The sequence below is a fragment of the Chlamydotis macqueenii genome, chromosome 6 (genome assembly GCF_036417535.1).
Source record: "Chlamydotis macqueenii isolate bChlMac1 chromosome 6, bChlMac1.mat, whole genome shotgun sequence".
Taxonomy (NCBI): domain Eukaryota; kingdom Metazoa; phylum Chordata; class Aves; order Otidiformes; family Otididae; genus Chlamydotis; species Chlamydotis macqueenii.
The window spans coordinates 41,481,480-41,494,854 of NC_141561.1; the positions used below are offsets into that span (position 1 = coordinate 41,481,480).

General features: G+C 56.9%; 1 protein-coding gene across 1 annotated transcript in view; it reads right to left on the bottom strand.

The window, feature by feature from the left end:
- COL18A1 (collagen type XVIII alpha 1 chain) overlaps nucleotides 1–13,038 on the bottom strand; it is a 39,606-nt gene extending 26,568 nt beyond the window's left edge. The window contains exons 1-2 of the mRNA XM_086750344.1: nucleotides 12,983–13,038; nucleotides 12,764–12,831 (exon numbers count right to left, since the gene is read on the bottom strand). Of these exons, the coding sequence (XP_086606470.1) occupies nucleotides 12,764–12,831; nucleotides 12,983–12,993 (79 nt within the window). The 5' untranslated portion in view covers nucleotides 12,994–13,038. The remainder of the gene's footprint in view (nucleotides 1–12,763; nucleotides 12,832–12,982) is intronic.
- Nucleotides 13,039–13,375: the final 337 nt, after the last annotated feature.

The window sequence follows — 13,375 nt, forward strand, 5'->3', positions numbered from 1 at the left end:
CTCTTAGTTATCCCTAAAAAGACAAAGCTATTTGGGAAAGACAAAGCTATTTGAGATGGTTTTGGTCCTGACGGCCACGCTTGGGGTTCAAGGTACCCCAAGTAGCAGGGGGTCTGTTCCCCCACCCCGAGCGAGCAGCACCCGCCACCATCCTGGATGAAAAAACATTCACCTCTCAAATATCCCAAGTCTGCATGCCACGTCCTTTATCAGTCTGGTAGCAAAGAGAAAACTGGAAAAAAAAAATAAAAAAAAAAAAAAAGAAGAAGAATCCCACGGAGGCACAGTTTTCCTTCCCTCCTGAAAAACTCAGTTATCCCTGGGGATCCTGGACCCCTGAAGGCAGTGGCTGCTCTGCTGGCTGCTGCGCCGCCGGGCTGTAAGGGATCTGTGATGGGGCTGAGCTGAAGTCATCACTTCTCATTTTTGGGATGGGAAAGTCGCAGCCGGGCTGTAAGGGATCTGTGATGGGGCTGAGCTGAACTCAACACTTCTCATTTTTGGGATGGGAAAGTCGCAGTCCCAATCTCCCCAGCCCACCAGGAGTCCAGTCCGGTGCCGGCACCAGCTCAGACAAGGTGGTTAAAAAAACACTGGAAACAGCGTCAAGATGGACTGAAACACCACTCTCATGGTCAAAGTGTGGAGATTTTTTTTTTTTTTTGCTTTTGCAGGCTGATGCACGAGGCAGAGAGACCAGGAAAAGTTCCCCCTCAAAAAAAAAAAAAGGATTTTTAAATTTTTTTTTCAGCCCTGGGCTGCAGGCAGCGCAGCCAAGGACAAGAGCAAGGCAAGGGACACACACAGCTGTCGAAGGACCCGGCTTCAAGCATCACAACCAGCTGCTCTGGGATTTTTTTTTTTTCTTCTGCATTTTAATTACACGATTGCAGAAGTTTCTTCCTAACAGGAAAGCAGGAAACCAGTTTTTCCTGCAGCCAGGCCAATTCCACAAATGCTAGCAGTGACCTGTGAAGATTAAAAAAAGGCCCCATAAATCAGCAGAGCAACATCTTTCCTTCCTTGCAGCGTCACTGGCCTGTTTCGCTGGGGTGGGTTTCTATTTGTTGTTGTTTTAAGCACCCAAGAGAAAAGAAACCGCTCCTAAAACCCCACTTAACCCATCCCAGCTGCAGGAGAAGGAAAAAAAAGAAAAAAAAAAAAAAAAAGAAAAACCCCACGTAGGCAGAAGGAGCTATGCTATGGGACTTCGGGCAAGCTTCAGCTTGTCCCCGCAACGCCCGGCCGGGCTTTGTGGGGAACGAACCCACTGTCTCCCAACCCTGGAGCCCCGCCAGCCCCTTGCCTAATAAAAGCTTGTGGCCACTTGCGGGGTGGAAAGCTGGCAGCCAGAGCACAGAGGCCCCAGCAGCTCCGGGGGTGAAGCCCCGTCGCTGCGCCAGCACCCCGCTTTTAAGCATGCTGAAACCCGGAGGAGCTCCCAGGGTTGTGTTGGTTCCTGGCCCACCCGGGCTCCCCTCCATCGTTTGCTTGGCCAGAGCAGTGACACAGCCACAGGATGTGTTGGGCAAAGATTAAACCCAGATTTTGCTCTTTTAAACCGATTTTGGCCAGAGCATGTTGTCTCTCACCTCCTTTTTGGGGGACAATGGAGTGCAACAGGATGGGAGAAATAGCAAGGAAGGGATGAAGGCTTGCACGGCTCATGGAGGAAATGCTCGCTGGCTCCTCTGTGAGGAAAGGAAGGCAGGAGAAAGCCTGGAAGGGGCCACAGGGAAGGCAGAGGAAGGGCTTAAAAGATTAAAATGGGACAATGTTATCAGCAGGCAGTTGCCCTGCACCGTGTGCGAGGGGCTCCGACTGCCAGCTCTGGCTGCGTGGCGCCCACCAACACTCTGTTCGCACAGCTGGAGCGCTGAGGATGTACTGGGACAGCTGAGCGTTGGGATGCAGGGGATGTGAGGAGACAAGAGTCAGATTTACAGCAGCACGGGCTACCCCGCTGCAGTGGCAGCAGAATTGGTGGGACCAGGCAGGCTGTACCCGCTTGCAGAGCATGCCATCCCAGTATGGTCCCCAAACCAGGCGCAGTGTCAGTGGGAGGTTGTAGAGATGCTTCACCACCAACCCACCCATCCCTGGACGGACGGTGGCTAGCCAAAACATCCCTAAGCCTGTTTTACCACCCATCTCCCAAATTTCCCCACCGCTAGACCGATGCCAACTACCAGGAGCTGCCGGCAGAGCCTGGGGCAGGTGCAGGGAGCAGGGCCGGGGCTGCCCTCTCCCCCCTGCCCGGCCGTGGGGAGCAGCACACGTCCGGACCACCATCCCGGGATGGAGCGGGACCCAGCCAACGTCCGCCTGACACCGGCGCATTAATCCTGTTGCTAGGACACCGGGGGGTGAAGAAATACAACACTTGACGGATTAGCGTCTAGACTGGCTGACCTTTCCCTCTGCTTGCGAGGTGGAACCAGCGAAAAAATTGGGCGCCGTTGGCTAAAAGGAGGGGGTTTTGTAGGTGTGGGGCTTTTTTTTTTTTTTTTTTTTTTTGTGGTTAGGAGCCAGGGACAGAGGGACATCGCTGTCGCTTGAAAGAGCCGTTTCACTACCTGCCGCCGGAGAGGGATGTGCAGGAGACGGACCCGGGTCTTGCAATCTGCTGCCAAGCCCGGGCTTTGCCCAGCAACCCAGCCAACAAAAGAGCCTTTCATGAGAGGGGACATGTCAACTCCACAATTAGCAGGGGAAAAGAAAAAAGAGCCGAAAGAAGATTATTACCTCCAGCAGTTGCCTCTGGGGGCCCCTCTCAAATGGTTTCATTAACTCTTTCGGCTGAGCCCAAGGAGAAGGTGGGGAAGGAGCCACCAATGTCAGCAGCAGCCGGTGGCCGGCTGGACCCAGGATGGCATCCAAGCCTCGCAGGATGCCACCAGGAGACCAGGCACTGAACCTCTTCCACCTCCCGCCTTGCTAAGGAACACAACGGAGAGCCCAGCCCAGCCCACCGGGTACCACGTGTGAGGGGGGACGCCAGGACTCCCCCATATCCTCTACCTTCATGGCCTGACATCTCCAGCTCCCCACCAAAAAGATGCAATAGCTTGTTAAAATTTAAAAACCACACGTTTTTATGAGATGGTGCCCTGGTCACCCAGTGGGAAGAGGTTAGAAACTTCCCTCCAGGCATCTTTTCTCTTCCCAATGCCAAAACCTACAACCCACAGTTTTCCCTTTTGCCACCCACCCTGAGGAAATCACGGATGGGTCACTCAGCAAGGAGTGGCTCACCCTGGCAGTGTTGCTGTCCCCTACCCCAGGGGCATTGCCTGATGCAAGTTGTCCCTGCAAAAAGCCATCCGGAGAGCAAATCCCCAACCTGGCCGCCAGCCCTCTGGGGGCCTTGGCAGGCAAGATGCCAGCCCAAGTGCGGTCACAGGACGGGGACGCGTGGGGACAGCTCACCCGTCTGCGAGGAGTGGCCCTGTGACCGCCGCTTTCCAGGCTCACTGTGGGGTTGAGGAGCCAGCCCAGGCTTCCCTGCGTGCCAGGCTGATGCACTGGCCTTGTCCCCACACTGAGATCTAACAACAAACCCCAGGGACAGAGGTCCCCGAAGCAGTTGCAGAAATAACAACAGGTTAATCGAGTCCTACGTTAAAAGTGAAAACACACCCACGTGCTGCTGCCACACAACTTTCCCCATCTACAATGCCAGAAGCTGGGACCTTCTCCCAGCCCCCGATGTTCAAGGGGACTTAGCACCAGCTGAAATCATGGCAGATCTCTTCCACATCACCTCACATACACCAGCGCCTCCTCTGAGCTCCGGCTCTCAGTAAGATGGGGCTATATCTTCTCAGAGGGCAGCAGCACTGATGCCCCATGCACGTTGTACCCAGGGAACGGGGTACAGGAAGGCTGATGAGAGCACCCCATGGATGGCAGAGAGCAGAAGGAGCAATGGGGCGAGGTGGAGCTCAGCACTGGTCCCCCATCCATCGCAGAAGACGCTGCCTCCAGGCTGTGCACGCAGCTAGAGAGATATGCAGGATGCTCTCGGAAACGGCTCATCTCTCGCAAGGGTGCAGGGAGCCGAACCATCAGGTCCGTGCCTGCACCAGATCAGGCCTCTCCAGCAGGCTTGCTGGTGCTGGCACCTCCCGAGAGAGTGATGCCGCGCTGTGCGCTTCACACTGGGGAATCCGGGGAGGGAAATCCCACTCATGACGCAGCAGGTGGTAATCTCCTTGCAAAACAAGGGGCCTCCTCGCTCCGAGAGCGCCCGTTCCCTCCCCAGGGTGAATGACCTGGCGCTCAATAGCGGAGCACGAATTCATCTCATGAGTGTGGCAAGTGGTTGTTAATCAGGAGCACACACTAACAAATGCTCAGTTGGAGGCTCTTGATCCCAGCACGTGGGAGAGTAGCCACTACAAGGCTTTCTCCTGTTTCAGGACCCAGCTCCGGAGGTGCTGGCATCAGCAGAAGGGTAACACAAGGTGTCTGGGGCTCCATGTCACCCAGGGGTCCTGGGTCTTGACAAGCCTCCTGCATCAAGGGAGGGACAACAGCTACAGGTACCCCATACCTGGGGATGATGGAGAGAGCAGGTAGGTGTCCTGGGGGGGCACCTCAGGAGGGAGCAGGGAGATGACGCCATGCTAGGGTTTGGTGAGGCACCTCAGGAGTGACTGCCATCCCCTGGACCAGGCTGGCTATGCGAGCACTCACCACTGAGGCCGAGTCCAGGGTCTCCATCTGCACTCGGCCTCATGCCGAGGTTTCCCCAAGGTGAGGGTCCCGGCCCCTCTGGAGAGCATTTCAGGGCCAGAGGGGAAGGATCGAGCCAAGAGATGCCTTTCCACCTTGGGGAGCTGGTTTAGAGCAAGACAAGATGTCGTTTCACCTTCACCGTAACACACTGGTGGGTTCCTTGCTACCCTGGTGTGCATGCATCACCCATGCAAACTGGACCGTAGGTGCTTAGGAAAGAAGTCCACATCACCTCTTCCCTGGGGACCCTGCTAATTCTGCTGCTGGCAGGCACAGCAGAACATGCAATGCCCCAGCACCACCCATCTCACATGAGGCGTGGGTCCCACATCGGCACCGGGGGGATCCCCTGGCTTTCAGCAACCCCTTGGCTTCCCTGACCTCGCATCACTGTCCATTTAATAAATTACAGCCTACTGTAAACCAGAACAAACCAAACCAGCAAAATCAGGTGCCCCTGATACGGCACCACCAGCTGCTGTGGTGGCCTGGCACCTGCTGGCAGGAGCACTGGCCGAAGCCTCGTGCACCCATCAAACATGGACCTTCTTGACCTGCCTCCCCGGGAGGCGCACCCCGGCATGGTGCTGCCTCCGTTGGGAACACCATCGGGCTGGAGGGAAAGCTGATGGGATCTGGGCCACCACCCATGGCACAGGTGCAGCCAGCGAGCACAGCAGGCTTATCTGGGATTATCAAAAAGGTGCCAAAAGTCAACAATCCCTGACTCAATTAGATTACAGACTAACGAAGAGAGTGGAAAAAACCCCCCAATTTGTTTGACTACAGCGTTTACAGTAGGGAAGGCAGGTGGGTTACTTATGAATTATAAAATCAGAGATAGCTTTGAGGGCTGATTTATGCCAGCGGCGATGGTGAGAAGAGCATGGGGACAGCGATACTGGAGTGATGAGCTGCAGATTCCAGGTGCCCTGGCTGCTATTCCCACCCCAGGCTGTTCGAACAGGGAATAGCCGGGGTCAGAGGAACAGCCAGATCTTCCAGTCCCTCAGGAGGAGGAAACCAGAATATCAAGCTTGGGAATAAAAGAACAATACAATAAAATCCACTAATGACAAATTTCCAACTTAGAAAAGGGCTGGGAGGCAATGCCAAAAAAAGCAATAAAAATTCCACAAAAGCAACCTTTTCAGCTGAAAACCAACAGACACTGGATGTTCCGGACCAGATGTTGCGTGCTGAGAAAGCCCCCGGCGCCAGGCATGCTCCTGCCAAACGATGCTGCCGGTCAGAGCCGGGAGCACAGCGAGCCTCCGGAGCCTTGTTCCCAGAGCAGACCCATCCCACAGCCCTGGGTGGGGTGGGTTCCTGCTGGGAGGCAAAAGCCACCTCATCTTTGGCTTGTGGGAACCTTCCCTTTACCCCCTAAGGGTTTATTAACGGCACTCATGCCTCAAGGCTGTTGAGGTTTTTTTGGTCTGCTCTCGCACACGTTGGCAGGGAAGGAAATTGGGTAGAGAAACAGAGAACGTATCAATGCGCTCAATTATGTGGGCAGAGCTGGCAAACGCACCCGGCACCTCCGAGGCAACCAACCAGCTGTGCCACCAAGCTGCCACCCACTCCACAGGCAACCCTGCTCCCGCTGAGCGGGAGGGATGCGGGACATCAGGCTGCAACATCGCAACAAGATACTCAGTGGCTTTCTCTTTAAAGAAGGCTTCTTGCTCATCAACAGTGGAGTCAAGCTTTCCAAGCACAGGAGATGGCCTCACAAGTGTCTGAGAAACCCTGTATTAACCCAAATCTGGACAAACGGCACCCAGAGTGTATCAGCCATGAGTTTCCCAGGTTCTGCTGGTTCCTCCCAGTCGTGTTCTTCCCTCTTTGCTCTTTGCTCACTCCCGCCCAACATGACCTATTTTTGCCCTCGAGCCCTCTGCAGCTTTCCCCACGCCTGCAGCCTCCGCTCTCACGTTTCCCCCAGTGGCTCCAAATCCACATTAAGGCAATGCCGGAAGCCACCGTTAGCTGTACAAATGTCCAAACCATTTTCTAATTCCGTTCAGTTCCTTGCTTCAATTATATCTTTGGCAACAAGCTCTCTAGGCTAATCAAGTCCCACAGTAAAGCCAAAACGCACACACATCCTGCTACCACATACATTCCTGGATCCCCAAAGTCAGGGAATTTCTCCCACTCCACGAATTTCAAGGGGATTTAGTACCAGCCAACACCGCTGCAAGTTTCTTCTCCACCACCTCCCACACATCAGTGTCTCCTCTGAGCACCAGCTCTCAGTAGGACAGGGCACATCTGCCCGCAGGGCAGCAGCATTGCTGGTCCAGGCACGTTGGTACCCAAGGGATAAGGAACCTGGCTGGAGGACAGGAGAGCCGGTGAAACCACCCCACAGAGAGCAGAGAAGAGATGGGATGAGGAGCAGCCCAGAGCCGGTCCCCTCATCCGTCACAGAAGATGCTGCCTCCAGGCTGCATGCTCAGCCGGAGAGATGCGCAGGATGCTCTTGGAAAGGATTCATCTCCAGTGCTTGCTCAAATGTCATCAGATACGCTAGGAGATTGTTAAAATGCTTTATTAATCCCATACCTCTGGGCTGCTGATATACATCCGATACTTAATCCCAGATGTCTCCTTCAGCACTTTGAACTCTCTACTGAAATGCCAGAATTAATTCTTTTCTTTGTAAACTGTCAGAGTTTGGAAGAGACACAGCACGCTCGCTGGGATTGTTATTTTAGTGCTTAGACCATCCTTCCTAACAGTCACTGCAGACCAGACCGGTGCAAGTCTCTCTTGCTGGCTCGTGGTGGCACCACGCACGTTGGACAACAGCAGAAGCAGCAAGTTGTAGGCAAGCTCTCGCTGCCAAAGCTGCACAGCAGCCCCTGCTAGTCCCATGTGAGCAGCTCGCACAGCTCCATCCCTCCTCCGTCTCCTCCAGCTCCCTCTCTCTACGCATCCTTATCCAGCACCAAGCTCAGAGCATCTCTTGAGGCAGGGAAGCATTGGCTGGAATAACATGGGAAGGTTCCCTGTGGATGGAGGATCTTCTCCATGTGCTCTCTGGTCATGGGGCAAGCATCCCTCCTTAAACCCTGGTACATCTCTCCCAGTTGAACTGGGCTCCACGTGGACCTTGCTGAACTGGACCCTACTTGGGCCCTGCTGCACTGGTTACTGTGGATCTCTGCCCATCATGGCCATGGGAGACCAAGGGAGCCCCCAGACAGTGGAAGAGAGCCTAGGCAAGAAACATGAGGACTCCAGCATGGGGAAAATGCACACCTTCGAGCCACACACAAGCAACAGATCACAGGGCTTCCTGCATGGCTGAGCAATGGGAACCCCTAATCTGCATCCTCTAGGCAGTGCTCAGAGGGAAGAGAGTATTTCCACCATGGGGTAACCTAAACCAAGGCCGCAAACCAGAGCGGGAGCAGGTAGAAAGCATGGCCAGTTCTGAGACCCCACCTGCAGCGCTGCATCCAGTTCTGGAGCCCCCAACATCAGAAGTACGTGGACCTGTTGGAGCGAGTTCAGAGGAGGCCACAGAAATGATCAGAGGGCTGGAGCAGCTCTGCTGTGAGGCCAGGCTGAGAGAGCTGGGGCTGTTCAGCCTGGAGAAGAGGAGGCTCCGGGGAGACCTGAGAGCGGCTCCCAGTGCCTAAAGGGGGCTGCAGGAAAGATGGGGAGAGGCTGTTCAGCAGGGCCTGGTGTGACAGGACAAGGGGTAACGGTTTTAAATTAGAGTGAGGTAGATTCAGATTGGATATCAGGAAACAATTTTTTACGCTGAGGGTGGTGGGACACTGGCCCAGGTTGCCCAGAGAAGTGGTGGATGCCCCATCCCTGGAAACATTCCAGGCCAGGTTGGGGCTTGAATGACCCTTGCTCCTTGCAGGGGTGTTGGACTGGGTGATCTTCAAAGGTCCCTTCCAACCCAAACCATTCCGTGATTCTATGATAAAGCCGGAGTGTGTAAATTAATAAGACTGCAGACATATGAGCTGCCTTGGGCTTGCGTAGAAGAGCGCATCATTCCACAGACCTAGGAGCGTTCTCCCACAGTTGATGCAACAAGCCCCAGACGTGCCAGAGAACACACCAGCAAGCCAGTGCAGCATCCCACGGAACAAGGAGGGTGAGAACAGCCCCCCCTCACCATCCCCAGTGACTGAGGATGAGGACAGACCTCAGCTCCACCAGACCTCCACCCAGGAGGCTGGGCTGTGTCACCTGCACCTGGGTCCTCCAGACTCTCTGCAGGCTCTGCACTCACAGGCGGATGCAGCTTCGAATCAGTCCTCGCCCTCCGTGCTCACTCCATGCTCCACATCCCCTGCCTTCTTAAAAAGAAGCAGTGACATCCCCCTACTAGAGAAAAGTCTCTTTCCCAGCACCACAGTTATCTACTTGGGGGGTTTTTTTAAGTCTTGTGATGACACTTGAACTGGGATTGCAAAATGTGTTCCTCTCTCTTCTCCAAGCGCTCAAGGTTTGTTATCTAACAGCACCCAAATTGTGTTGACATAAAGACTGTAAGAAGAGGTTATTCCAGCTGCAGGCCAAAATAAGTAAGAAGCAGTGCCACAAAGAGGCTGCTACGGAAAGCAGAAACCCCACTTCTCCAGGATCTGGTGGGGTGCGTTGCAGGATCTTCCAGTGGCCACAGAGAAAAGCTGCTTGGCTCTCCGTCCTCCCACAGGACACACGCTGGCGGGGAGCTCCCAGGCACCCACGGCCGCGCAGGGCCAGGAGAGACGCAGGCTGAGCACCCTTTTCCCGCACAGAAACCCGGAACTGAGTCGGAGCTCCGGATGCTGCAGATGGACCGAGTCCAGATACGGAGCTGCAATAACCACCGAGAAAATTAGAAGCAGGGCTTGAAAAGGTCGCTTGCATCAAGGGAAGCAAAGAAAACTCCGGGCTGGGAGTGCAGCCGCTCCACAGGACTACTCGGTCTCTTTCTACATGGAGTTTCCAGCCCCAAAGTGCCATCCGAGCAGGACCGCTTCATCTCCGCTGCCTCCTCCCCAGGATGGGCAGAAGGGACAGGATGTAGCTGCCAGGGGATGGACTGGGGACCCCCAGGAGCATCCAGAGGCACTGCGGGGAGACGTCCACAAGCTTGGCTCCTTCCAGCTGCCGGCAGCCCAGGGCGGCTCTCCCTCCCCACCAGCTCCCACGGCAGAGTGGCGGCCTAGATAAGGTTTTGCAAACAGAAGTCCCGCCGGCTGATAAGGACATGAAGAACCCGCGGAGCCTCCCAAGCACAGCATCCTCCCCAGTGGCTCCAGCCCAAGCGATGCTGCGGGAGCTGAGAGGTGCCAGCTCTCCCTAAGCCAAATCTGTGCCCGCAGGTGCTGCCGGTGGCCGGTCCCCATAGCCTTTCACCTAAGCGTTAGGAGAAATTCTTAAAACAATGCTTGCGAAAGCTCCGATCCACCTGTCGAAAATCCCCAGGTGCCAACGCCAAAGCAGTTATGTCACAGGCTGTAAATCGCTGTGCACGGCACCTGTTTCGCCTTTGAAGGCACGTGCTGGCAAAGAATCCCAGCCATTGAGACCAACGAGCCATCCACCATGGAAATAAAATCAAGCAGGAGCCTCTACGCTGACAGCAAGCAGCTCCAGCGCCTGCTCTATCCAGGTGCTGCCTGCATCCTTGTCGCCACCAGCCAAGACCTTGATGTACCAGCCCATCCCAGCCCCAAACTGATGCAGAGAAATTCAGTGCAAGAGAAGGTGAATGAAGTCAGGCTGTCTCACGTAGCCATCCCCACCACCAGATAGGGATGACCCTGGCCAGTTTTGTAAATCCTTAGTGGTGGGGATCCCCCATCTCTGGGGCCTTCTCTCAGGGTTGTCCCTCCTCCTTGGAACGGGGATTTCCCCAGTGTCTGACACAGCCTGGGCTGTTGCCCTGTGCACGGGGAACGCCTGCAGCCCTAAAGCATGCCCCAGTTCCCCAACGGTCTCAGGCCTGGTCCCACAGCAGCATCCCCGCAGCATCCTCATACGTGCACTTGCTGAGGAATCCCAGAGATCAGGCGATAAGAGGCAAGACCAGCTCTGGGCAGCTAAGCCCCCAAATTTGCAAGGCAGGCAGATAAACAGAAAGGTTATCTCCATGCCAGGACGGCCTTCAGAGCAAACATTCCTCAGGAGCCATCACAAAGGCGGGCTGGCAGAACAGGCCCTGCAGTCCTTGGACATTGAACCAAGGGAAAGAAAAAAAAAAAAAAGAAAGAAAGAAAGAAAGGAAAAAAAAGCCACACCAACCCTCTTGCAAATTCTTTTAAAACCCGATTCGCAGTCTGCCTTTGGGAGACGGCCAAGTCAGCTGGGTGAAACGGGCACCTCCCTGCCAGCGGTGACCGGCGCCAGTCGTGCTCCCCCAACGTTTGATCCCTACGTGACATCTCCTTGGGGTCCCCCAGCATGGTTCCTCAAAGGCGGGGGATGCAGCTTCAGCTCAGCAAAGGGTCCCAGCCAGCCCCACGTGCCCAACGCCACACCGGGAGCTGGGACGCCAGCGGAGAGGGGGTGGAAAGGGCACGAATAGCTCTGAGTAACCTCTGTTAAACCAGCTCCCGCCCCTCCGGCTCAGCTTGGCCGCGCTGGACGGTCTCCAGGGACTGAAAATAGTTGAATCGGGATTTCACATGGGAATGATGTTCCCATCTCTGGAGACTTCCAAGGGGAGCTTTGTTGCTGGGGTCCCTGGGGAGGCACCCACGCCATGGAAAGTGGTGTCATAAACCCAACCCGGGGCACTTTGAGAGCTACTCCAAGTGTTCCCAGACACGCTCTGGGAGCGCTGGGCATCTCCGCTGCCCAGGCCTCTCTCCTCCCCTCCATGATGTGACCCAGCCTCCACGCAGCCGTGCCCGAGCTGTTCCTAGATGACACGAAGCCTTGCTCCAGTAAATAATCCTCCCATTTTACGGCCCAGCGCCTATCCAACTTCCAGCTCACCTGTACCTGGGACAGTCACCACGTCTCACCCAGCCTGCAACGACAGAGTCGGAGCACGAGCCATGGCTGGACACGTGCTGGCATGCTGACAACGCCTCAGCGCAAGCAGAAGACAACTAGAACATCACCCCGGAGGAAAAGCCACCCTTGCCCGGTTTCAGATCACCACTTGCGGCTCAGCCGCTGTTGCAAACGGGGTTCCTGGGTCGCAAGCAGGGTGAGGAGGCTCCCTGCGTCAGTCACGGCACTCCCTCACGCTGGGCACGCATCCAGAGACCGGCTGCAAGGGGAGGAAGGCTTTCAACCGGCTGGCAGCCGGGAGGAAGCTTCCCCAGTGGGGAGGTAAAGTTCACCAGGCAAATAGGCAGTGGGAGAACCGGCTCGCGTGGGGAAAGAGGGACTGACAAACTGCATCAGCGATGAATTCTCCTCTCCCAGGGCACGAGCAGCTTTGAGAGGGAGAGGGCCGGGTTGTTTCGCCAAACCCTGAAGGCAGGGGAAAGCCGGTGAGCAGTGTGGGAGGTGTTGCAGCTCCTGGGCACACACACGCTCGAGGCTTCCTACCGCTCGCCACGCTTCTGAGGACATGCAGTCCCAGGGAGGATTTCATCAGGTGCGTCAGAAACCGCTCGCACGTGGAGCACGGCCACTTTTGGGGGAAGGCCGCCCCGTCCATCCCGCAACCAGAAGGGACCAGACAAACCACTCTCAGCCCAGTAAAGCATCTGAGCGCACTGCAGCCTGGCACCTCTCTCGAGGCACAGGGCTTCCCCAGCATCCTTCCCCGCCACCCCGTTGACAAGACGGGGCGCACAGGACCCCAACCTCAGCGGCCAGCTGCCGAAGGGATGCAGGAGGGGAAACTCCCCCCAACACCCTTTCTCTTTGGGGACCACGGACAGGGCGCAGGATTTGGCTGCTGGGGAGCGGGGGCTGCGTTGGCAGTGCATCCCAGGGGAGAGGGGAGGGGGTTCGGGACGGGGATGGGGGCGGGGGGCGGTACAGGACCCTCACAGCAGGGAACATCCCCCCATCCTCCCCAGCATCCCGCGTACGTTACCCGGCTCCTGGGAAGCGGCAGGGAGCAGCAGGACAAAGAGCCCGAGCAGCAGCGGTCGCGGGGGGCACCTGCGGGAAGGGGAGAGCAAGGGGGTTACCCACCCACCCGTGGGCTCTGGTCTCCCCACGGCACCGGTGTCCCCCCTCACTCCTCTGGTTGCTTCGGGGGAGCCCCAGCCCCAACCCTGGGGTCTCCGCGCTACGGGTGCCCCCCGCTCACCCTGGGCTCATGGTGCCCGCTCGGTACCGGCTACGCGGCTCGGCGCGGCGCGGCTCGGCACGGCCGGGGGGCGGGGAGGGGAGGGGAAGGGCGGGGCGGGGCGGCCCGGGCTGGCGGAGAGGCCGGGGCTCAGCCTGCCCCCAGCTCCCCCCCGACCCAGTCCCGCGGTTTGCACCGCCGCTGGGCTCCTGCAGCCGGGAGGGGGTCGGGGACATCCCCTCCCCCCCCCCACGTCCTCCCCGCCGCCCGTCCCAGGGCTCTGCGCCAGCCCCAGCGCAACTGGTGGGCGGGGGACACGGCGCGGGTCCCCCAGCAGCATCCTCTCCTCGGGGAGCATTCCCACCCCACGGAGTATCTCCACCCCACGGAGTATCCCCTCCCCGGGGAGCATCC